Here is a 27,721-nt window from a genome sequence, read left to right on the forward strand (position 1 = left end):
TTAATGTGCTTGCCGCCGTGAATCCCACACACTGCTTTTCACAGACAGTCTGATTCAGATTAATATGACCTTGTGTGCTACTATATTCAAGTGTGTACGTTCACTTTGTTATTATTGTATGTTACAGATTGAATACAAACAAGGCTCGCTACCGGGAATGCCACACCCTGATGTATATAGGCGCCCCAGGGCAGGCGAAGAAAAGAGTACCCGACATTTTGTGCTACTACCTTGGTAATCTGTACTGCTGTATCTGGGTGAGTGATTGTTTGACACTACATGTAGAAATCAATGAATAAAAAAATCCTTAAAGTATGGAATATACAAATAAGCTTGTCAGTTCATTGAGCCGTTGGCAATGATGATAAAATTAAAACCATAACTTTTATTAAATTTAATCGCAAACTCGAGCAATGGAAAGCATCAGCCGAAAGAAATGCAAAAATTGAAAACTCCAAAGCATTGTATGTATTACGAAAAAGAGAAAGGACACAGCAAATTTTAATTATGAATTAAATTTAACATAAAAGTCATGGTATTCTGATAGCTGTTGTGTCTTTGTTGAAAGCTTTGGATTGCAAACAGATCTATCTTGGCCATAACTCAAAAAACTGTTTCGTTATTCACATGAAACTTGGGTCACATATTACCAGCAACAATATACACATGTTCTGCAATGCCCATAACACTTGATTTAATCATTATTGAGTTATGCCCTCTGATGAAATAAGAGAGAAACATTTGACATCTGCGTATGGTGATCATGTTTCTTAATGCTTTACAGTACAGCAAGGTTAATAAAGTATTTCTCCCTGGCAGCCAGCATAGATTTTCAATATTTATTACAGCACTGTTTGCACATGACCCATGTACTCCGTGGGTATAATGTATAACTTCCGCTACAGTGTACTATACTAGTTGGTTAAAAGTCCCATCAGAGCTTTCAATGTGTCTGATTTTTCTATGTCTTTCCCACTCGAAGAAGACTGATCTAATCCTATGTTTTCTTACAGGATATCACCTTCTCTGACTGGCTGTGTATGAGTGCCCAGTGTGATAATAAAGGGCGGATAACTGCCACACCTATGAGAGATGTGCAGTATACATCTCCAGACACAAAGACATACAAGTTCAGAATGGTAATAAACTAAGTAATTAGCACAAGCCCGAAAGCCCTTCACTAGAAAAATGCTGTCCAGGCTTGTTCAAAATCTGGATTTTATTGATAATGTATTTTTAGCTTGATTGTAAAGACAGTTCAAAGCTGATTTATATCATTGAAGTCTGTTCCTTGGGAAAAAATAAGTACTGGTGTCCTTCTGAAAGTCTGAGAAATAACCCTAGGTTGAGATCAAACCCACGGCTTCTTGGGTGAGTGGCGGGCACCTATACTACTAGACCACTCTCACCATGCTAAACTTTGTTGCCAAGCATCATTGTAAGAATTGGCGCGTGTTCATCCTAGTCTGATTTTGATGACTGTAACCTCCGTAGTAATCTCAATGTCGTACCTCATACACTTTTATTGCACTTTAATAATCTTATCTGTGTTCTTTTTAAGAAAAGAATTTGCGGTATTGTGAAAGCTTTAGTATCAGTGCTGGCATTGCAAAAACTAACTTTGGTCATATCCAGGTATTCACACGAAACTATACATAATCATGTACATATGTTGTCAGAGACAATACTGCCAAGTTAAGCAAGGTCCAAAGCTCTTTAATGTTTGTTGAATTATGTCCTTTTTTCTGACACACTCTTCTTTTGTTTATTGTTTCCTGTAGAATGTTTCTTACCACCATTTCTTGATAGAAATAAAGCTTAAATGTAATCCTTTCCTTTTCAGAAAGTATGTGAAACTAATGTGACATTTCTTGACTCAAAGGAGGACTTGAATCAAACTCATATATGTGCTAAATGTCAAAAGAACCAATCTACTAAAAGCTTACAATCAGATAGTCAACCAAAGATCAGCCAGTCACAGAAGACTTTGGAAAATGGCCAAACAAAGGAATGCAGCCAATCAGAAGAGAGCTTACAAAATAATCGTGAAAAAACTATTCAACCAGATAAAACAGATAAATGCACATGTTCAGAACAAAAAAAATCCAAACCTTGTCTGAATTATATGGAGTACGTAGATATGTATCATGTAAGTATGAGAACCTATTTGTTTTACAATGATATAGAAAAATAAGTGACCATTTCATCAAGTGACCTAGGAACAATTCTTATATTGAGGAGAAACTTCGCTCTGATGGCCCAAAGATATGTCCAGTTACACCATGTCATTTACATGTTGATAAGATTAAAAGCTTATGATTTTCAACCCATGAAAGTATATGTAACAGTTTATGGGTGTGTAAATGCTTTTATTTTATGTGATGGTAATGTGTACGTAGTATGTTCGTCCGTGCGTTCGTGCGTCTGTAAACAATTGCTTGTGAACACGATACAGTCTTCAGTTTTGATTGTATCTCGATGAAACTTGTACAGTATCTAGATATCCATTAGAGCTCAGTTCCTTTCGAAAACCAGCCAGATCCGCCCATGCATGCCTAGATTATGGCCCTTGATAGTATATAAAAATGCTATCCTGTAAACACGAGCTTGAGAATACGATACAGTCTCCAGTTTTGATTGTTTCTCGATGAAACTTGTGCAGTATCTAGATATCCATTAGAGCTCGGTTCCTTTTGAAAACCAGCCAGATCCGACCATGCATGCCTAGATTATGGCCCTTGATAGTATAAAAAAATGCTATTGTGTAAACACTGGCTTGTGAACACGATACAGTCTTCAGTTTTGATTGTATCTCGATGAAACTTGTACAGTATTTAGATATCCATTAGAACTCGGTTCCTTTTGAAAACCAGCCAGATTTGCCCATGCATGCCTGGATTATGGGTCTTGAAAGTATAAAAAATGCTATTTTAAGCTAAGTCTATTTTTAGCCAAGACTACATGAGCGAAGTCTATTTTTAGCCAGGTGTACATGTAAATTCGCAATTGCTTGTGAAGGTTTGTTCAAATTATGGCACTGCCTTGGGTGTCACAATTTTCCTACAGACTTATTTAAGAAATATTTTCAAAATCTTCTTGTTTCAAACCACAAGGCCCATACCTTTGAAATTTGTTGTGGAGCATCATATGATGCAATTGAAAACATTTGAAATAATGCCCCTTGGGTAAAAGCTGGCCCCACCCCTTTTGACTTACTTATTAATCTTTAAAGCTACAGTAATGAAATTTTGACCATGTAAACGGTTTTGCAAACAAGCATTAATGTTGTTCTCGGATCTCCTTGACTTTGACCTTTGACCGACTTTTTATTTTTAAGGCTACAGAAATGAAATTTTGACGATGAGTACAGTTTTAAAAGCAAATACTTCTTACCCTCAGAATACCTTTACTTTGCAAATATTAAAATAGTTCATGCAACTTATCTGCTTACAACACTTCCTGTCCTCAGATGTTGAACGTGCAGCGTTTTCAGCTAACCCAAACACTAAAAGTGAACTATATATTTGTTGCCTATTACTCAAATGTACATGCTCTGGATTGAAAATGACCACAAGAGCCATGCCAGTAGAGCATAGGCCCTTTTGGGCCTCTTGTATTAATAATAAATAGCTGTTAATCATCATGCAGCAAATTTTCAGTAAAAGCAATTTTTTTAAATGATACTGTATTTGTTCAGGATCATAATTCTAAATATTAATTATATAGAAAAAAATGGTTGTACTTTCATGGTTTTTGAATGAAATATTTTTTTTGTAATATTGCTTGTTCATTCCTATTTTTTTCTACCAAAATTTGTCAAAACAAAAAAATAAATTCATACAGCCTTCAGGAAACAATTTATATTTTGTGTTATTTTTCTCAACAGCGTCTTGATCAAGTAAGAGATGATGTAGCTGAGGCGGAGAAATATGACCAACCACCAACCTATGCTTTTAAAGCTGTAAGTTCCTTTGGTTATTAGTATTTATATTTCTGGTTTCTAGGTTAATTTTATATGCTGTTTAAAAATGGGACGTATTATTGTATGACCCATGGTGGATTGGCGGTGTCCATCGTATTTGACCACTCTCTGACTTGAATGACATTTTTTCTTTAAATCAAACAGACTTAGTTACAATGTTTAATATTTTGGACAATTTTTAAAATCTCATAATCCACATCATGGTAACACTGTTATTTCTGATGACTAACTTTTGAACTTGGTATGCGAATAAGTCATGATAAGGATTTGCCTCTTATTTATTTTGGGGTCAGTAGGTCAAATATTAAGGACTTTGTGAATATGATTATAAATAATACTTCTGTGCCAGGTCCCATTGAGCCCTCATTTATTGCAGTGGCTTCTGTTTCACGCCCAGTTCACTACTCATTTATTGCAGTGGCTTCTGTTTCCCGCCCAGTTCACTACTCATTTATTGCAGTGGCTTCTGTTTCACGCCCAGTTCACTACTCATTTATTGCAGTGGCTTCTGTTTCACGCCCAGTTCACTACTCATTTATTGCAGTGGCTTCTGTTTCAGGTCCAGTTCACTACTCACTTATTGCAGTGGCTTCTGTTTCAGGCCCAGTTCACTACTCACTTATTGCAGTGGCTTCTGTTTCACGCCCAGTTCACTACTCACTTATTGCAGTGGCTTCTGTTTCAGGTCCAGTTCACTACTCACTTATTGCAGTGGCTTCTGTTTCAGGTCCAGTTCACTACTCACTTATTGCAGTGGCTTCTGTTTCACGCCCAGTTCACTACTCACTTATTGCAGTGGCTTCTGTTTCACGCCCAGTTCACTAATCACTTGTTGCAGTGGCTTCTGTTTCACGCCCAGTTCACTAATCACTTATTGCAGTGGCTTCTGTTTCACGCCCAGTTCACTACTCACTTATTGCAGTGGCTTCTGTTTTACGCCCAGTTCACTACTCACTTGTTGCAGTGGCTTCTGTTTCACGCCAGTTCACTACTCATTTGTTGCAGTGGGTTCTGTTTCACGCCCAGTTCACTACTCATTTATTGCAGTGGGTTCTGTTTCACGCCCAGTTCACTACTCATTTATTGCAGTGGCTTCTGTTTCACGCCCAGTTCACTACTCATTTATTGCAGTGGCTTCTGTTTCACGCCCAGTTCACTACTCACTTATTGCAGTGGCTTCTGTTTAAAGTCCAGTTCACTACTCATTTATTGCAGTGGCTTCTGTTTAAAGCCCAGTTCACTACTCATTTATTGCAGTGGGTTCTGTTTCACGCCCAGTTCACTACTCATTTATTGCAGTGGGTTCTGTTTCACGCCCAGTTCACTACTCATTTATTGCAGTGGCTTCTGTTTCAGGTCCAGTTCACTACTCATTTATTGCAGTGGCTTCTGTTTCAAGCCCAGTTCACTACTCATTTATTGCAGTGGCTTCTGTTTAAAGTCCAGTTCACCCCTCATTCATTGCAGTGGCTTCTGTTTCAGGTCCAGTTCACCCCTCATTCATTGCAGTGGCTTCTGTTTCAGGTCCAGTTCACCCCTCATTCATTGTAGTGGCTTCTGTTTCAGGTCCAGTTCACCGTCATTTATTACAATGACCTACATGTACATGTATGTTCTAGGTCCTGTTCACCCCTCATTTATTACAATGACCTGTTCCAGGTCCAAATGAACCATCATTTATTACAATGGCGTCTGTTTCAGGTCCAGTTCACCCTTCATTTATTGCAATGGCTTCTGTTTCAGGTCCAGTTCAATCCAAACCAGCTGCAGTGTTGTTGGTTGGCCTATGGTGGGACACAGGGCATTGTTCGCCTCGTGAACTTGTTTAACATATTCCCCGAGAAGTCAAAGTCCATGTTCACCAAGTATGAAACTGGTTGATGTCATTGATGTGTTACTCTTTGGCTATGGTGTGACTCAAAGCAATGCTTACCTCGTGAACTTGTTAAACACGTTCCTGTTGAAGTCAAAGGCCAAATTCACCGAGTTTGAAATTGGTTGATGGTATTTATGTGTTACTGTTTCGCTTAAAGTTGAGCTCAAGGAATTGTAAGCCTCAGGAGTTTGTTTAAGGAAAGACAATTCTGGAACCGTCGAAGGTCAAATCACTGTTGGAAATAGGATGGAACCAGTAACGTGTTGGTACTGGTGAATCTATGATGATGAGTGTATTTATGTTAAGCAGTTAAAGGCCAAATTGACACATTTTGAAAAGGGATGATATTATTGCTTAAAAGTTGATCTGGGGGCATTGCATCACGAGGAATATGGTTTCATGAATTTGTGGATGCATTGAAGGCCTTACTGACACTGTATGCAAAGGGGTGATATTATTGTTTTTGTGCTACTCGTTTGCTCAGGGCATTGTATGACTAGAAAAACCTAAATGTGGTTGAATTTACCAATGAATATGTTACAAGATCAGTCAAAACACAGGTAGAAATGGGATGGTTTTATTGTGTTACAGTTTGGCTCCAGGTTTACCATAGGGCATTGTTTTGTGTGAATAACAACAACACATAGGTCTGGAGCAGCCAAACTGACATTATGAACCAGGATGATTTACATACTTGTGTTATTCGCTGCCTTAGAGGTGGGTTCAGGGCATGGTACTTATAGAAAAAAAAACACAACAGCTGAATGTATTTCATGAAGTGTCGAATGCCAAACTGACACAGTATTAAAGGGACAAAATATAGGTTACACTTGATCGGTGCAAAATTATTTATTTTTGTTTAATGCATTATTATGTGTAACCCATTGACATGAATTATCAAATCAAAGTATATATGTGATTTATGTACAGATAAGCAATAAAATTGACACTTTTGAATGATGCACTCTTACTCCCAGATAAGATTTACCACATTAAATAATATTGTTTTGAAATTCCCAAAAAGGATGAATACATGTTGAAAACAATTGTTCTTATGAAGGATACCATGTTTAATTTGAAAGAAATGAGCATTTTTATGAAGGATACCGTGTTTAATTTAAAAGAAATGAGCATAAAATACGGTATTTCTACCTTATGAGACTATAGTAGATCACAGTAAATCTTTTAGCATTCACCAATCATTTAATATTTTTGGGCTTTCTACTATTAAATACAAGGTTACAATCTTGTTATCAGTAATTAATATTTTCCATAAATGCATTATTTAGTAAGTTAAGTTCAAGGTTTATCAGTCAAAATTGATGTTTGTTTTACATGTGTATGTATTGATTTAGAATAAGAGTGTCACTTTAAGGTGGGGAATTCGTGGCCTCGTATCTATAAATTAAAAATCGCATTTATGAAGGCTAATACTTCTTTAGCTGTACACATATCATATGCTTTTTGTTTTGTCTTTTGCGCCTTTATTTAAGATGATGGCACTAATGGCTTTTAATTCATTTTCATGCATCCATTTGTGCTAACTGAAGACAGATTGCATGTTTTAAATTGTTGTTATAACTAAAGTTCTCTATTTTGGCATGGAGGAGACTGATTTTAAGAATGGTGACTAACTAAATTCTCTTGTGCTTCTTCGTGGCTAGCTCAATTTTATTTTGTCCAATGGGATGGCAGTTTTTTTTCAAATCTATATTACAATCAATTTCTTATATCAGGGGTCAGCTGTGATTGATTTTAATCAGGGGAATCGGGAGATTTAAACCAGAGGCTTGGCAATTTAACAAAATATAATCTCAAACACTATCCTGGTTTTAGGGTTAAGTATGCAGTGACCAAATTATGAGACTTCTTGAATTAACCCATTTATTTTGATACAGTTAACCTATAACCATTACTTAAAAATGTTAAGGTTTATGTGATACTGTCACACTGAGAACGTCAAAGTTTGTAAAATTAAAAAAAAACAAGCACACATTGTCTTTATCAGAACTTTGTTATGAAGTGGTTTACATTTGTATACAGTAGCCAGTACAGGTCACATGATTCTGTTTTGTGTCTGAAGGTAATGTAAAAAGATTGTTAGTTTGTACTTTTTTTAAAAAGACGTTGTTTTTTTGTGAAGAATAACTTTCTATTTTGTCTATTTTTAGCTCGACTATTCGAAGAATAAGGAGAGCTATACTACTTGCCCAAGCGTCGGCGTCTGCTTCAGCGTCACACCTTGGTTAAGGTTTTGCATGTAAGTACACCAAAGTCCAACCTACTTAATTAACCAAGTTAGATAACTCTAATTTGCATTTAATGGAAATAATTGCCCTTTATTATTTGACTTTGAAATTCTGGTTAAGGTTTTGCATGTAAGCACACATAGGTTAATATCTCAGCAACTGCTTGATGTATTGCATTGAGACTTTATACAATGGTACTCAACCAACCAACCTACTCAATTAACCAAGTTATACAATGGTACTCGACCACCCAACCTACTTGAATAACCAAGTTATACAATGGTACTCGACCACCCAACCTACTTGAATAACCAAGTTATACAATGGTACTCGACCACCCAACCTACTTGAATAACCAAGTTATACAATGGTACTCGACCACCCAACCTACTTGAATAACCAAGTTATACAATGGTACTCGACCACCCAACCTACTTGAATAACCAAGTTATACAATGGTACTCGACCACCCAACCTACTTGAATAACCAAGTTATACAATGGTACTCGACCACCCAACCTACTTGAATAACCAAGTTATACAATGGTACTCGACCACCCAACCTACTTGAATAACCAAGTTATACAATGGTACTCGACCACCCAACCTACTTGAATAACCAAGTTATACAATGGTACTCAACCACCCAACCTACTTGAATAACCAAGTTATACAATGGTACTCAACCACCCAACCTACTTGAATAACCAAGTTAGATAACTGTATTTTGCAAATAATGGCCCTTTATTATTGGTCATAGAAATTCTGGTTAAAATTTTGCATGTAACAACATTTATGTTAATATCTCGGCAAATACATCATGTATTGCATTGAAATCTAATCTATTTTTACAGTGATCCATGTTTAGCCAAAACTTTTCAATCCTTACACTGAAAAGCGGCGGAATAGTTGAACCCGCTGTCTCTGTGACAGCTCGTGTTAAGTACATGCTAACCAATCTTTTGTTTTGTGATCTACATAATATTTTGTATTATAAACTACTTACAAACTAGGCCAGCCACTGTTTATATCTACCGCTTCAACTGATTAAAATCAATTGACTGCCGATTTACTGAAATAAATGTAATGGAAAACTTGAGAAATACTGCATTCTCATTAGACAAAATATTCACTTGTGTTGTTTTGTTAAAGATCTCTCAAGGTCTATGAAGATTGAATTGATACTTTACAAACTCTTTTGACAGAAACTATTAGTTGTTTACGACCATGTGTGTTGCAATGAGCGTGCATGTTTACAAGATGTCTGCTTTAACTAGCATTGTACATTGTGTTGGAAGTGCAATAATGTTTTAACCTCTCATTATGGGTAACATTTTCATCAATTTTATATAATTTATTATGAATAAACAATACAACAGAAATCATTTGTGTTTGTGTGGGCTTACAAACACCCTCGTTCGGAGCCTTTCACGAAAAGTGTTGACGGTATTGAATTTCATATACAGATGGTTATCACTGAGAAGTGCAATACACTGGACCTATAACTCTGGCTGAATTATTTTATGAGTTATTGCCCTTAGGTAATTTTCATACTTATCTTTGTCCGGATCAATAGGTATTGACTTTAAACTTCATATATACGGAAACCTCCCAATCAAATAACCTGCCAAAAGCATGACATTTTCAAATAAAATAACCTGCTGAAGACATGACATTTTATCAATCAAACAACCTGGCAAATGCATGACATTTTCCAATCAAATTACCAGGCAAAAGCATGACATTTTCCAATCAAATAACCTGTTAAAAAGCATGACATTTTTCAACCAAATAACCTGTTAAAAAGCATGACATTTTCCAATCAAATAACCTGTTAAAAAGCATGACATTTTCTAATCAAATAACCTGTTAAAAAGCATGACATTTTTCAACCAAATAACCCGTTAAAAAGCATGACATTTTTCAATCAAATAACCTGTTAAAAAGCATGACATTTTTCAATCAAATAACCTGTTAAAAAGCATGACATTTTCCAATCAAATAACCTGTTAAAAAGCATGACATTTTTCAACCAAATAACCTGTTAAAAAGCATGGCATTGTCCAATCAAACAACCTGGCAAAAGCATGGCATTTTCCAATCAATTTACCTGGCAAAGGCATGACATTGTCCAATCAAATAACCTGGCAAAACATGACATTTGCGAACCAAATAACCTGGCAAAAACATGATATTTGCGAACCAAATAACCTGGCAAAAACATGGCAATTTGCAATCAAATAACCTGGCAAAAACATGGCAATTTGCAATCAAATAACCTGGCAAAAACATGACAATTTGCGAACCAGATAACCTGGCAAAAACATGACAATTCGCAAACCAGATAACCTGGCAAAAACATGACAATTTGCAATCAAATAACCTGGCAAAACATGACATTTGCGAACCAGATAACCTGGCAAAAACATGACAATTTGCAATCAAATAACCTGGCAAAAACATGGCATTTGCGAACCAGATAACCTGGCAAAAACATGACAATTTGCAATCAAATAACCTGGCAAAACATGGCATTTGCGAACCAAATAACCTGGCACAAACATGACATTTGCGAACCGATAACCTGGCAAAAACATGACAATTTGCAATCAAATAACCTGGCAAAACATGACATTTGCGAACCAAATAACCTGGCAAAAACATGACATTTGCGAACCAGATAACCTGGCAAAAACATGACATTTGCGAATCAAATAACCTGGCAAAACATGACATTTGCGAATCAAATAACCTGGCAAAACATGACATTTGCGAATCAAATAACCTGGCAAAACATGACATTTGCGAATCAAATAACCTGGCAAAACATGACATTTGCGAACCAGATAACCTGGCAAAAACATGACAATTTGCAATCAAATAACCTGGCAAAACATGACATTTGCGAACCAAATAACCTGGCACAAACATGACATTTGCGAACCGATAACCTGGCAAAAACATGACAATTTGCGAACCAGATAACCTGGCAAAACATGACATTTGCGAACCAGATAACCTGGCAAAAACATGACAATTTGCAATCAAATAACCTGGCAAAACATGACATTTGCGAACCAGATAACCTGGCACAAACATGACATTTGCGAACCGATAACCTGGCAAAAACATGACAATTTGCGAACCAGATAACCTGGCAAAAACATGACATTTGCGAACCAGATAACCTGGCAAAAACATGACATTTGCGAACCAGATAACCTGGCAAAAACATGACAATTTGCGAACCAGATAACCTGGCAAAAACATGACAATTTGCAATCAGATAACTAAGGAAGCGCATGACAACCTCGATCAAATAATCTGGCAAAAGCATGACAACTTAAAAACTAGTTCACTATGGAAATTAAGTTACTTTGTGTTAGTAAGAAGTGCGAATCATTAATATAGATTTTATTAATTTAAAGTCGGCAAGGCAAGATCGCAGAGCTTTTTAACGTCAATTTTTCAGCATGATGTAACTATTAAACTACAGGTTTGGTGTAACAGCTAAAAAGAAGAATGATATTATGAAAGATACTGAATAAGGTCATCTGAAGGCATATACTAAAAATAGGATCAGATGCATATAAGACTCGATAAGAGAGATGCATTACATTCACATTAAACAAATAATAGACATGTAACATTTAAATATGGTTGAAAAACATTAAGTTACAAAACTAAGGTACTATTTGTATAAGTGATCAAAATATAATCAACAAATTATGCAAATTTATAATCGAGTTAACTCATTCAGGAATCACGTGCCCTAAAGGGGCTCTCACATGGGTCATCAACAAGAAATTTACTTTGACGATTAAGGCCCCCCCCCCCCCCCCCCAACCCCACTTAAACCGTCGAGGCTTACTTGACCAAAATGCATCATTTCGGACTAGGAAATGTTAAACATTTCATTGGTAAGTACCACAACCCCTCTGCCAAATCTATAAACCAAATAACTTTCGGTTCGGAGGGAGGGTCGCTAGTCAAAAGGTTACGCCCCTAAGATATGCCCCCTCTTATGTCAAATCATTGAACCGCTCCTGATCGCCAAACCGAAGCTGAGGAAATACTCGAGAAAAGGACGGCGTTTACCGTAGGAAACCTTGGTATCTATAAAAGTGTTCGCAATGTTCCAACGCCTGATCGGAGAAAGCTGAGGATGTTATAACATCACCACTTGCGTATCCTGTTCAGATGCCTGAACTATTTTAAGAACAAATATATCGATTGAACAGCGTTTCGACATCATTGAAAGAGAATAACTTGAAATTATCACATGAGACATGGTGTTTTTTATTATTGACGAGAAACTCGGGTTTTACCATGCAATGCAGAAGGAATACGAACAGGTCCTTGTTAGCGAAATGGCCAACTCCGCAAAAAGCTGGTAAGCGAAGACCGTTAGCGCATATTGAGGATATTACATATCATATTTAATCAATAATTTCCCGAACATAACAAAGGAAAGCAGAAAGTGCAGAAGACTGGATTTGGTCGAATACAGAAAAAGACGTTATGTAATTGAAAATCGGAAGAACAAATCGACACGACCACCAGAATTGAGCAACCCACATCTTACCTGACAATTTGAATTAAATACTACGCAATAATAAGCAATTTATGTAAAAAGCTAAAGGAATTGGTTTGTAAAATGCACTTTTTACGGATTTCTTTTTTTACGGAATAAAGTGAAGCAAAACATTAGGAGCGTTAAAACGTAGATACTGACTGCTAGAACCCTTCAATAAATGTTGATATATGCTTAACTATTGTCGTTGAAGTCCACAATTTTGGAAGACGTTACTTACGCGATTCAACAAATAGTTGAAGCGTGTTAGGTTGATTGACATTATCACGTGGTGCTGCCAATGTTTTCAATAAAGGTTTCAATATCCGTTAGCTTAATATGCGCCCTGTGGGCGAGTGGACAAGGTGTCGGGTTTCTATTTTATTCTTGCCTGTACCGGCGTGGGTTCAGTCCCCACTACAACTGCGTTTTTGTTATACTTTATTGTATAATAATTAATTTATAATATAAGTGTTTTCAGATGCATAACCGGGAAGAATTTTCGCTTTTTTCCTTGTGACATGATAATTTAATATGCTTTGGAGGAAAAACAACGCAAAAGCGAATCAAGTCATATTAATTCGCAAAATACAACAGCGGAAAAATCTATTTCAAGCTTTCCGAATACAAACTCTCACAGGAAATACCGTAAATATGGTGCATTCTGACAGATTCCCTTGAAAAACAATTTTTGTAAAGACGTTTCTTCAAATTTCCAGCACCAAATTGAAATTTATGCTTTTAATTATTGGGTAATGTTTTGCTTTGACGTTCGTATTTCCAGACGATTTCGCAAAACAATTTCAATGTTGACACATGTGTTAGCATGTGTTCAGAATTGGATATCAAAATTTAAGCTTTCATTTTAAGGGCCTTCCACAATGCAAAATGGGCGGGGAAGGTAAAAAATTAAAACGTTTCAAAAGTTCATGTTTTATTTAATTTTGAGAAACTATCTTTAGGAGTAAAACATATATTCTTGGGGACATGTTTTGGGGTAGTAAGGAGTTAAATAAATTTTACAGACGAATATTTTATCACAGTTTGGATCAAAAAGCATTCACATTCTTTGGGAGAAGTCTGTCTACATTATTACTTTGTTTTTGTGTCAAAATGCCACAGACTACCTAATCAATAATGTCTAGAGAGTTCTTGATGATATCTTTTCACATAAGACATTTTTTTTAAAAAGGCAAATAGTGAATGAAATTTATTTCCTGGTTCATTTAAGGAATGAAAGTTGAGGTGTAAATATTTAATATTGAACCTCAAAACTAAATAAAAATTGATTTTTTTAACATTTTAAATTTTGTTCCTTCAAACGACGTTTGCATTGTGGCCGGCCCTTAAGTAATCGTATAACTATGTTGTTGACAAATGCATCATGTGTGTTTGACGTCGTTAATTCCAGCGAGCGCTTCTCAAGAAAGTAGTAAAAAGCATTGTTCAGGTCTTGTGATCATATTCGTTCAGTATTTTGGAAGATTTCTGCCATTTCGTGTGGGTGTGTATTTGTTGCAAAAATGCGAAATTCGACCACACGAAAAGGCGCAAAATCGAGAGCAAAATAATGCGATACATGTATAGCCGCCAACGCAAAAGTTGACTCATATTTGTGTTTGCCATCGGATTTGGTGGCATTTCGACGGTTGGCTTCCCCAAGAAACTACTAGTTTGTCCTTCTAGCGCGTCTCGAGTGTTTTCTCGTTGGCGGTATTTGCCTTTCCGAAGAGCCGCCGACACGAAATGGCAGAAATCAGGTATCATAGTTCGGCGATCTCAAAATGCGCTGTATGTGCGCAAAAACCCATACACTTAAAACGTTATGGTCATTGTCATAATAACATACTAATGTAGAATAATGTGTGATAGGCCATAAAGAAGGATGTGCATAGAAATAGTTTCCAATTTTAACTGTCGGTAGATTGATGTATGGATTCCCTCCCTTTAGTTAGGTTTGAACTATTTGTTTATGTACACTGGCTGTGGAGAAAACACATGTACTACTTATACACCTAATCTACATAAAATATAATATCATAATATAGCTGTGTGAAGTTAGCTAAACATACGACATTGGACATTAAAAATGAATGTCGTGCTAGCACGACATTGGACATTCAAAATCGAATGTTGTGCTGGCACGACACTGGTTATTGGACATTCATAAGTGAAAGTCGTGCTGGCAAGACATTGGACATTCATTTTTGAATGTCCAATGTCCAATGTCGTGCCAGCACGACTTTCACTTTTGAATGTCCAATGTCCAATGCCGTGCCAGCACAACATTCGATTTTGAATGAGTCTTATAATTTCTTCTATCACAGGTAATTTTTCTGTGTACCAAGTCTCAATTTAAATATGAACTAGCAATAATATGTCTAAAATTAGTTTATTCAGACATTTGGAGATGGCATGTTGTTCAAAATTTAAAGTTAGTTCTGCAATAATGATACAAAAGGTAATTTTATCGTTACCAGGGATATTGCCAATGTATCTCGGATACACAAGGTTTTCTACTATCGCAACTCTGATACACAAGGTTTTTTACTATTGCAACTCGGATACACAAGGGTTTTTACTATTGCAACTCTGATACACAAGGGTTTTCTACTATCGCAACTCGGATACACAAGGGTTTTCTACTATCGCAACTCTGATACACAAGATTGTGTACTATCGCAACTCTGATACACAAGGTTTTTCTACTATCGCAACTCTGATACACAAGGTTTTTCTACAATCGCAACTCTGATACACAATGGTTTTCTACTATCGCAACTCTGATACACAAGGGTTTTCTACTATCGCAACTCTGATACACAAGGGTTTTCTACTATCGCAACTCTGATACACAAGGTTTTGTACTATCGCAACTCTGATACACAAGGTTTTCTACTATCGCAACTCTGATACACAAGGTTTTGTACTATTGCAACTAGGATACACAAGGGTTTTTACTATTGCAACTCTGATACACAAGAGTTTTCTACTATCGCAACTCGGATACACAAGGGTTTTCTACTATCGCAACTCTGATACACAATATTTTTTATTATCGCAACTCGGATACACAAGGGTTTTCTACTATCGCAATTCGGATACACAAGGTTTTCTTCTATCGCAACTCTGATACACAATATTTTTTATTATCGCAACTCGGATACACAAGGGTTTTCTACTATCGCAACTCGGATACACAAGGTTTTCTTCTATCGCAACTCTGATACACAATATTTTTTTATTATCGCAACTCGGATACACAAGGGTTTTCTACTATCGCAACTCGGATACACAAGGGTGTTCTACTATCGCAACTCTGATACACAATATTTTTTATTATCGCAACTCTGATACACAAGGGTTTTCTACTATCGCAACTCTGATACACAAGGGTTTTCTACTATCGCAACTCTGATACTCAAGGGTTTTCTACTATCGCAACTCGGATACACAAGGGTTTTTACTATCGCAACTCGGATACACAAGGTTTTCTACTATCGCAACTCGGATACACAAGGTTTTTCTACTATCGGAACTCTGATACACAAGGTTTTCTACTATCACAACTCTGATATACAAGGTTTTCTACAATTGCAACACGGATACACAAGTTTTTCTATTATCGCTGCTCGGACACACAAGGGTTTTTTACTATCGCAACTCGGATACACAAGGGTTTTCTACCATCGACACTCTAATACACAAGGTTTTCTACTATCGCAACTCTGATACACAAGGTTTTTTTACAATCGCAACTCGGATACACAAGGTTTTTCTACTATCGCAACTCGGATACACAAGGTTTTCTACTATCGCAACTCTGATACACAAGGTTTTTTACTATCGCAACTCGGATACACTAGGGATTTCTACTATCGCAACTCTGATACACAAGGTTTTCTACCATCGCAATTCGGATACACAAGTGTTTTCTTCTATCGCAACTCGGATACAAAAGGTTTTTTACTATCGCAACTCGGATACACTAGGGTTTTCTACTATTACAACTCTGATACACAAGGTTTTTTGCTATCGCAACTCGGATAGACAAGGGTTTTTACAATTGCAACTCTGATACACAATGGTGTTCTACTATCGCAACTCTGAAACACAAGGTTTATTTACTATCACAACTCTGATACGCAAGGGTTTTCTACTATCGCAACTCTGATACACAAGGTTGTTTACTATCGCAACTCTGATACACAAGGTTGTTTACTATCGCAACTCTGATACACAAGGTTGTTTACTATCGCAACTCTGATACACAAGGTTTTCTACTATCGCAACTCTGATAAACAAGGTTGTTTACTATCGCAACTCTGATACACAAGGTTTTCTACTATCGCAACTCTGATACACAAGGTTGTTTACTATCGCAACTCTGATACACAAGGTTGTTTACTATCGCAACTCTGATACGCAAGGGTTTTCTACTATCGCAACTCTGATACACAAGGTTGTTTACTATCGCAACTCTGATACACAAGGTTTTCTACTATCGCAACTCTGATACACAAGGTTGTTTACTATCGCAACTATGATACACAAGGGTTGTTTACTATCGCAACTCTGATACACAAGGTTGTTTACTATCGCAACTCTGATACACAAGGTTGTTTACTATCGCAACTCTGATACACATGGTTTTCTACTATCGCAACTCTGATACACAAGGTTTTCTACTATCGCAACTCTGATACACAAGGTTGTTTACTATCGCAACACTGATACGCAAGGGTTTTCTACTATCGCAACTCTGATACACAAGGTTGTTTACTATCGCAACTCTGATACACAAGGTTTTCTACTATCGCAACTCTGATACACAAGGTTGTTTACTATCGCAACTCTGATACACAAGGGTTTTCTACTATCGCAACTCTGATACACAAGGGTTTTCTACTATCGCAACTCTGATACACAAGGGTTTTTTAATATCGCAACTTTGATACCCAAGGGTTTTCTACTGTCGCAACTCTGGTACAAAAGAGCTTTCTACTATCGCAACTCTGATACACAAGGGTTTTTACTATCGCAACTCTGATACACAAGGTTTTTCACTATCGCAACTCTGATACACAATGGTTTTCTACTATCGCAACTCTGATACACAAGATTTTGTACTATCGCAACTCTGATACACCAGGGTTTTCTACTAACGCAGCTCTGATACACAAGGGTGTTCTACTATCGCAACTCTGATACACAAGGGTTTTCTACTATCGCAACTCTGATGCACAATATTTTGTACTATCGCAACTCTGATACACAAGGGTTTTTTACTAACGCAACTCTGATACACAAGGGTTTTCTACTATCGCAACTCTGATACACAAGGGTTTTTTACTATGGCAACTCGGATACACAAGAGTTTTTGCTATCACAACTCTGATACACAAGGGTTTTCTATTATCGCAACTCTGATACACAATGGTTTTCTACTATCGCTACTCGGATACACAAGGATTTTCTACTATCGCAACTCTGATACACAAGATTGTGTACTATCGCAACTCTGATACACAAGGTTTTTCTACTATCGCAACTCTGATACACGAGGTTTTGTACTATCGCAACTCTGATAAACAAGGGTTTTCTACTATCGCAACTCTGATACACAAGGTTTTGTACTATCGCAACTCTGATACACAAGGGTTTTCTACTATCGCAACTCTGATACACAATGGTTTTCTACTATCGCAACTCTGATACACAAGGTTTTGTACTATCGCAACTCTGATACACAAGGGTTTTCTACTATCGCAACTCTGATACACAATGGTTTTCTACTATCGCAACTCTGACACACAATGGTTTTCTACTATCACAACTCTGATACACAAGGGTTTTCTATTATCGCAACTCTGATACACAAGGGTTTTCTACTATCGCAATTCTGATACACAAGATTGTGTACTATCACAACTCTGATGCACAATGGTTTTCTACTATCGCAACTCTGATACACAATGGTTTTCTACTATCGCTACTCGGATACACAAGGGTTTTCTACTATCGCAACTCTGATACACAAGATTGTGTACTATCGCAACTCTGATACAAAAGGATTTTCTACTATCGCAACTCTGATACACAATGGTTTTCTACTATCGCTACTCGGATACACAAGGGTTTTCTACTATCGCAACTCTGATACACAAGATTGTGTACTATCACAACTCTGATACACAATGGTTTTCTACTATCGCAACTCTGATACACAAGGTTTTGTACTATCGCAATTCTGATACACAAGATTTTGTACTATCGCAACTCTGATACACAACGATTTTCTACTATCGCAACTCTGATACACAAGGGTTTTCTACTATCGCAACTCTGATGCACAAGGTTTTGTACTATCGCAACTCTGATACACAAGGTTTTTTTACTAACGCAACTCTGATGCACAATGTTTTGTACTATCGCATTTCTGATACACAAGATTGTGTACTATCGCAACTCTGATACAAAAGGATTTTCTACTATCGCAACTCTGATACACAAGGATTTTCTACTATCGCAACTCTGATACACAAGGTTTTTCTACTATTGCAACTCTGATGCACAAGGTTTTGTACTATCGCAACTCTGATACACAAGGTTTTTTTACTAATGCAACTCTGATGCACAAGATTTTGTACCATCGCAACTCTGATACACAAGGGTTTTTTACTAACGCAACTCTGATACACAAGGGTTTTCTACTATCGCAACTCTGATACACAAGGTTTTTTTATTATCGCAACTCTGATACACAAGGGTTTTTTACTAACGCAACTCTGATACACAAGGGTTTTCTACTATCGCAACTCTGATACAAAAGGATTTTCTACTATCGCAACTCTGATACACAATGGTTTTCTACTATCGCTACTCGGATACACAAGGATTTTCTACTATCGCAACTCTGATACACAAGATTGTGTACTATCACAACTCTGATACACAAGGGTTTTCTACTATCGCAACTCTAATACACAAGGTTTTGTACTATCGCAATTCTGATACACAAGATTGTGTACTGTCGCAACTCTGATACACAAGGATTTTCTACTATCGCAACTCTGATACACAAGGGTTTTCTACTATCGCAACTCTGATGCACAAGGTTTTGTACTATCGCATTTCGGATACACAAGGTTTTTTTATTTTCGCAACTCGGATACACAAGAGTTTTTGCTATCACAACTCTGATACACAAGGGTTTTCTACTATCGCAACTCTGATACACAATGGTTTTCTACTATCACTACTCGGATACACAAGGATTTTCTACTATCGCAACTCTGATACACAAGATTGTGTACTATCGCAACTCTGATACACAAGGTTTTTCTACTATCGCAACTCTGATACACAAGGGTTTTCTACTATCGCAACTCTGATACACAATATTGTGTACTATCGCAACTCTGATACACAAGGTTTTTCTACTATCGCAACTCTGATACACGAGGTTTTGTACTATCGCAACTCTGATACACAAGGGTTTTCTACTATCGCAACTCTGATACACAAGGTTTTGTACTATCGCAACTCTGATACACAAGGGTTTTCTACTATCGCAACTCTGATACACAAGGGTTTTCTACTATCGCAACTCTGATACACAATGGTTTTCTACTATCGCAACTCTGATACACAATGGTTTTCTACTATCGCAACTCTGATACACAATGGTTTTCTACTATCACAACTCTGATACACAAGGGTTTTCTACTATCGCAATTCTGATACACAAGATTGTGTACTATCACAACTCTGATGCACAATGGTTTTCTACTATCGCAACTCTGATACACAATGGTTTTTTACTATCGCTACTCGGATACACAAGGGTTTTCTACTATCGAAACTCTGATACACAAGATTGTGTACTATCACAACTCTGATACACAAGGGTTTTCTACTATCGCAACTCGGATACACAAGGGTTTTCTACTATCGCAATTCTGATACACAAGATTGTGTACTATCGCAACTCTGATACAAAAGGATTTTCTACTATCGCAACTCTGATACACAAGGGTTTTCTACTATCGCAACCCTGATACACAAGATTGTGTACTATCACAACTCTGATACACAATGGTTTTCTACTATCGCAACTCTGATACACAAGGGTTTTCTACTATCGCAACTCTGATACACAATGGTTTTCTACTATCGCAATTCTGATACACAATGGTTTTCTACTATCGCTACTCGGATACACAAGGATTTTCTACTATCGCAACTCTGATACACAAGATTGTGTACTATCGCAACTCTGATACACAAGGTTTTTCTACTATCGCAACTCTGATACACAAGGGTTTTCTACTATCGCAACTCTGATACACAATATTGTGTACTATCGCAACTCTGATACACAAGGTTTTTCTACTATCGCAACTCTGATACACAAGGTTTTGTACTATCGCAACTCTGATACACAAGGTTTTCTACTATCGCAACTCTGATACACAAGGTTTTGTACTATCGCAACTCTGATACACAAGGGTTTTCTACTATCGCAACTCTGATACACAAGGGTTTTCTACTATCGCAACTCTGATACACAATGGTTTTCTACTATCGCAACTCTGATACACAATGGTTTTCTACTATCGCAACTCTGATACACAATGGTTTTCTACTATCGCAACTCTGATACACAAGGGTTTTCTACTATCGCAATTCTGATACACAAGATTGTGTACTATCACAACTCTGATGCACAATGGTTTTCTACTATCGCAACTCTGATACACAATGGTTTTTTACTATCGCTACTCGGATACACAAGGGTTTTCTACTATCGAAACTCTGATACACAAGATTGTGTACTATCACAACTCTGATACACAAGGGTTTTCTACTATCGCAACTCGGATACACAAGGGTTTTCTACTATCGCAATTCTGATACACAAGATTGTGTACTATCGCAACTCTGATACAAAAGGATTTTCTACTATCGCAACTCTGATACACAAGGATTTTCTACTATCGCAACCCTGATACACAAGATTGTGTACTATCACAACTCTGATACACAAGGGTTTTCTACTATCGCAACTCTGATACACAAGGGTTTTCTACTATCGCAACTCTGATACACAAGGTTTTGTACTATCGCAATTCTGATACACAAGATTGTGTACTGTCGCAACTCTGATACACAAGGATTTTCTACTATCGCAACTCTGATACACAAGGGTTTTCTACTATCGCAACTCTGATACACAAGGTTTTTCTACTATCGCAACTCTGATACACAAGGGTTTTCTACTATCGCAACTCTGATGCACAAGGTTTTGTACTATCGCAACTCTGATACACAATGTTTTTTTACTAATGCAACTCTGATGCACAAGATTTTGTACTATCGCAACTCTGATACACAAGGGTTTTTTACTAACGCAACTCTGATACACAAGGGTTTTCTACTATCGCAACTCTGATACACAAGGTTTTTTTATTATCGCAACTCTGATACACAAGGGTTTTTTACTAACGCAACTCTGATACACAAGGGTTTTCTACTATCGCAACTCTGATACAAAAGGATTTTCTACTATCGCAACTCTGATACACAATGGTTTTCTACTATCGCAACTCGGATACACAAGGTTTTGTACTATCGCAACTCTGATACACAAGATTGTGTTCTATCACAACTCTGATACACAATGGTTTTCTACTATCGCAACTCTGATACACAAGGTTTTGTACTATCGGAAATCTGATACACAAGATTGTGTACTGTCGCAACTCTGATACACAAGGATTTTCTACTATCGCCACTCTGATACACAAGGGTTTTCTACTATCGAAACTCTGATGCACAAGGTTTTGTACTATCGCAACTCTGATACACAAGGTTTTTTTACTAACGCAACTCTGATGCACAAGATTTTGTACTATCGCAACTCTGATACACAAGGGTTTTTTACTAACGCAACTCTGATACACAAGGGTTTTCTACTATCGCAACTCTGATACACAAGGTTTTTTTATTATCGCAACTCTGATACACAAGGGTTTTTTACTAACGCAACTCTGATACACAAGGGTTTTCTACTATCGAAACTCGGATACACAAGGGTTTTCTACTATCGCATCTCTGATACACAAGGGTTTTTTACTATCGCTACTCGGATACACAAGGGTTTTCTACTATCGCAACTCTGATACACAAGGTTTTCTACTATCGCAACTCTGATACACAAGGTTTTTCTACTATCGCAACTCTGATACACAAGGGTTTTCTACTATCGTAACTCTGATACACAAGGGTTTTCTACTATCGCTACTCGGATACACAAGGGTTTTCTACTATCTCAACTCTGATACACAAGGTTTTCTACTATCGCAACTCTGATACACAAGGGTTTTCTACTATCGCAACTCTGATGCACAAGGTTTTGTACTATCGCAACTCTGATACACAAGGTTTTTCTACTATCGCAACTCTGATACACAAGGTTTTCTACTATCGCAACTCTGATACACAAGATTGTGTACTATCGCAACTCTGATACACAAGGGTTTTCTACTATCGCAACTCTGATACACAAGGGTTTTCTACTATCGTAACTCTGATACACAAGGGTTTTCTACTATCGCTACTCGGATACACAAGAGTTTTCTACTATCGCAACTCTGATACACAAGGTGTTTCTACTATCGCAACTCTGATACACAAGGTTTTTCTACTATCGCAACTCTGATACACAAGGTTTTCTACTATCGCAACTCTGATACACAAGGTTTTTCTACTATCGCAACTCTGATGCACAAGGTTTTCTACTATCGCAACTCTGATACACAAGGTTTTTCTACTATCGCAACTCTGATACACAAGGTTTTCTACTATCGCAACTCTGATACACAAGGTTTTTCTACTATCGCAACTCTGATACACAAGGTTTTTCTACTATCGCAACTCTGATACACAAGGTTTTTCTACTATCGCAACTCTGATGCACAAGGTTTTGTACTATCGCAACTCTGATACACAAGGGTTTTCTACTATCGCAACTCTGATACACAAGGTTTTCTACTATCGCAACTCTGATACACAAGGGTTTTCTACTATCGCAACTCTGATGCACAAGGTTTTGTACTATCGCAACTCTGATACACAAGGTTTTTCTACTATCGCAACTCTGATACACAAGGTTTTCTACTATCGCAACTCTGATACACAAGATTGTGTACTATCGCAACTCTGATACACAAGGGTTTTCTACTATCGCAACTCTGATACACAAGGGTTTTCTACTATCGTAACTCTGATACACAAGGGTTTTCTACTATCGCTACTCGGATACACAAGTGTTTTCTACTATCGCAACTCTGATACACAAGGTTTTTCTACTATCGCAACTCTGATACACAAGGTTTTTCTACTATCGCAACTCTGATACACAAGGTTTTCTACTATCGCAACTCTGATACACAAGGTTTTTCTACTATCGCAACTCTGATGCACAAGGTTTTCTACTATCGCAACTCTGATACACAAGGTTTTTCTACTATCGCAACTCTGATACACAAGGTTTTCTACTATCGCAACTCTGATACACAAGGTTTTTCTACTATCGCAACTCTGATACACAAGGTTTTCTACTATCGCAACTCTGATACACAAGGTTTTTCTACTATCGCAACTCTGATGCACAAGGTTTTCTACTATCGCAACTCTGATACACAAGGTTTTTCTACTATCGCAACTCTGATAGACAAGGTTTTCTACTATCGCAACTCTGATACACAAGGTTTTTCTACTAACGCAACTCTGATACACAATGGTTTTCTACTATCGCAACTCGGATACACAAGGGTTTTCTACTATCGCAACTCTGATACACAAGGGTTTTTTACTATCGCTACTCGGATACACAAGGGTTTTCTACTATCGCAACTCTGATACACAAGGTTTTCTACTATCGCAACTCTGATACACAAGGGTTTTCTACTATCGCAACTCTGATACACAAGGGTTTTCTACTATCGTAACTCTGATACACAAGGGTTTTCTACTATCGCTACTCGGATACACAAGGGTTTTCTACTATCGCAACTCTGATACACAAGGTTTTCTACTATCGCAACTCTGATACACAAGGGTTTTCTACTATCGCAACTCTGATGCACAAGGTTTTGTACTATCGCAACTCTGATACACAAGGTTTTTCTACTATCGCAACTCTGATACACAAGGTTTTCTACTATCGCAACTCTGATACACAAGATTGTGTACTATCGCAACTCTGATACACAAGGGTTTTCTACTATCGCAACTCTGATACACAAGGGTTTTCTACTATCGCAACTCTGATACACAAGGGTTTTTCTACTATCGCTACTCGGATACACAAGGGTTTTCTACTATCGCAACTCTGATACACAAGGTTTTCTACTATCGCAACTCTTATACACAAGGGTTTTCTACTATCGCAACTCTGATACACAAGGTTTTGTACTATCGCAACTCTGATACACAAGGGTTTTCTACTATCGCAACTCTGATACACAAGGTTTTCTACTATCGCAACTCTGATACACAAGATTGTGTACTATCGCAACTCTGATACACAAGGTTTTCTACTATCGCAACTCTGATACACAAGGGTTTTCTACTATCGTAACTCTGATACACAAGGGTTTTCTACTATCGCAACTCTAATACACAAGGGTTTTCTACTATCGTAACTCTGATGCACAAGGTTTTGTACTATCGTAACTCTGATACACAAGGGTTTTCTACTATCGCTACTCGGATACACAAGGTTTTTTTCTAACGCAACTCTGATACACAAGGTTTTCTACTATCGCAACTCTGATACACAAGTGTTTTCTACTATCGTAACTCTGATGCACAAAGTTTTGTACTATCGCAACTCTGATACACAAGGTTTTTCTACTATCGCAACTCTGATACACAATGTTTTTCTACTATCGCAACTCTGATACACAAGGTTTTTCTACTATCGCAACTCTGATACACAAGGTTTTCTACTATCGCAACTCTGATGCACAAGGTTGTTTACTATCGCAACTCTGATACACAAGGTTTTCTACTATCGCAACTCTGATGCACAAGATTTTCTACTATCGCAACTCTGATGCACAAGGTTTTCTACTATCGCAACTCTGATACACAAGGTTTTTCTACTATCGGAACTCTGATACACAAGGTTTTCTACTATCGCAACTCTGATACACAAGGTTTTTCTACTATCGCAACTCTGATGCACAAGGTTTTCTACTATCGCAACTCTGATACACAAGTGTTTTCTACTATCGCAACTCTGATACACAAGGTTTTTCTACTATCGCAACTCTGATACACAAGGTTTTCTACTATCGCAACTCTAATACACAAGGTTTTTCTACTATCGGAACTCTGATACACAAGGTTTTCTACTATCGCAACTCTGATACACAAGGTTTTTCTACTATCGCAACTCTGATGCACAAGGTTTTCTACTATTGCAACTCTGATACACAAGGTTTTTCTACTATCGCAACTCTGATACACAAGGTTTTCTACTATCGCAACTCTGATACACAAGGTTTTTCTACTATCGCAACTCTGATACACAAGGTTTTCTACTATCGCAACTCTGATACACAAGGTTTTTCTACTATCGCAACTCTGATGCACAAGGTTTTCTACTATCGCAACTCTGATACACAAGGTTTTTCTACTATCGCAACTCTGATACACAAGGTTTTTTCTACTATCGCAACTCTGATACACAAGGGTTTTCTACTATCGCAACTCTGATGCACAAGGTTTTCTACTATCGCAACTCTGATACACAAGGTTTTTCTACTATCGCAACTCTGATACACAAGGTTTTTCTACTATCGCAACTCTGATACACAAGGTTTTTCTACTATCGCAACTCTGATACACAAGGTTTTTCTACAATCGCAACTCTGATACACAAGGTTTTCTACTATCGCAACTCTGATGCACAAGGTTTTCTACTATCGCAACTCTGATACACAAGGTTTTCTACTATCGCAACTCTGATGCACAAGGTTTTCTACTATCGCAACTCTGATACACAAGGTTTTTCTACTATCGCAACTCTGATACACAAGGTTTTCTACTATCGCAACTCTGATACACAAGGTTTTCTACTATCGTAACTCTGATGCACAAGGTTTTCTACTATCGCAACTCTGATGCACAAGGTTTTGTACTATCGCAACTCTGATCCACAAGGTTTTCTACTATCGCAACTCTGATGCACAAGGTTTTCTACTATCGCAACTCTGATACACAAGGTTATGTACTATCGCAACTCTGATACACAAGGGTTTTCTACTATCGTAACTCTGATGCACAAGGTTTTCTACTATCGCAACTCTGATACACAAGGTTTTCTACTATCGTAACTCTGATGCACAAGGTTTTCTACTATCGCAACTCTGATACACAAGGTTTTGTACTATCGCAACTCTGATACACAAGGGTTTTCTACTATCGCAACTCTGATACACAAGGTTTTGTACTATCGCAACTCTGATACACAAGGGTTTTCTACTATCGCAACTCTGATACACAAGGTTTTCTACTATCGCAACTCTGATACACAAGGTTTTCTACTATCGTATCTCTGATACACAATATTGTGTACTATCGCAACTCTGATACACAAGATTGTGTACTATCGCAACTCTGATACACAAGGTTTTGTACTATCGCAACTCTGATACACAAGGTTTTCTACTATCGCAACTCTGATACACAAGTGTTTTCTACTTTCGTAACTCTGATGCACAATATTGTGTACTATCGCAACTCTGATACACAAGATTGTGTACTATCGCAACTCTGATACACAAGTGTTTTTTACTATCGCAACTATGATACACAAGATTGTGTACTATCGCAACACTGATACACAAGGTTTTGTACTATCGCAACTCTGATACACAAGGTTTTCTACTATCGCAACTCTGATACACAAGTTTTCTACTATCGTAACTCTGATGCACAAGGTTTTGTACTATCGCAACTCTGATACA

At 37.4% G+C, this 27,721-nt stretch overlaps 1 protein-coding gene across 1 annotated transcript in view; it reads left to right on the forward strand.

Annotated features, from left to right (window-relative positions):
- The window catches only part of LOC128206809 (uncharacterized), a 29,635-nt gene extending 20,145 nt beyond the window's left edge, over window positions 1–9,490 (forward strand). Inside the window, exons 17-21 of the mRNA XM_052909492.1 lie at window positions 128–257; window positions 1,014–1,139; window positions 1,844–2,149; window positions 3,887–3,961; window positions 5,726–9,490. Of these exons, the coding sequence (XP_052765452.1) occupies window positions 128–257; window positions 1,014–1,139; window positions 1,844–2,149; window positions 3,887–3,961; window positions 5,726–5,863 (775 nt within the window). The 3' untranslated portion in view covers window positions 5,864–9,490. The remainder of the gene's footprint in view (window positions 1–127; window positions 258–1,013; window positions 1,140–1,843; window positions 2,150–3,886; window positions 3,962–5,725) is intronic.
- The last annotated feature ends 18,231 nt before the right edge of the window (window positions 9,491–27,721 follow it).

Source organism: Mya arenaria, chromosome 10 (genome assembly GCF_026914265.1).
Source record: "Mya arenaria isolate MELC-2E11 chromosome 10, ASM2691426v1".
NCBI lineage: Eukaryota > Metazoa > Mollusca > Bivalvia > Myida > Myidae > Mya > Mya arenaria.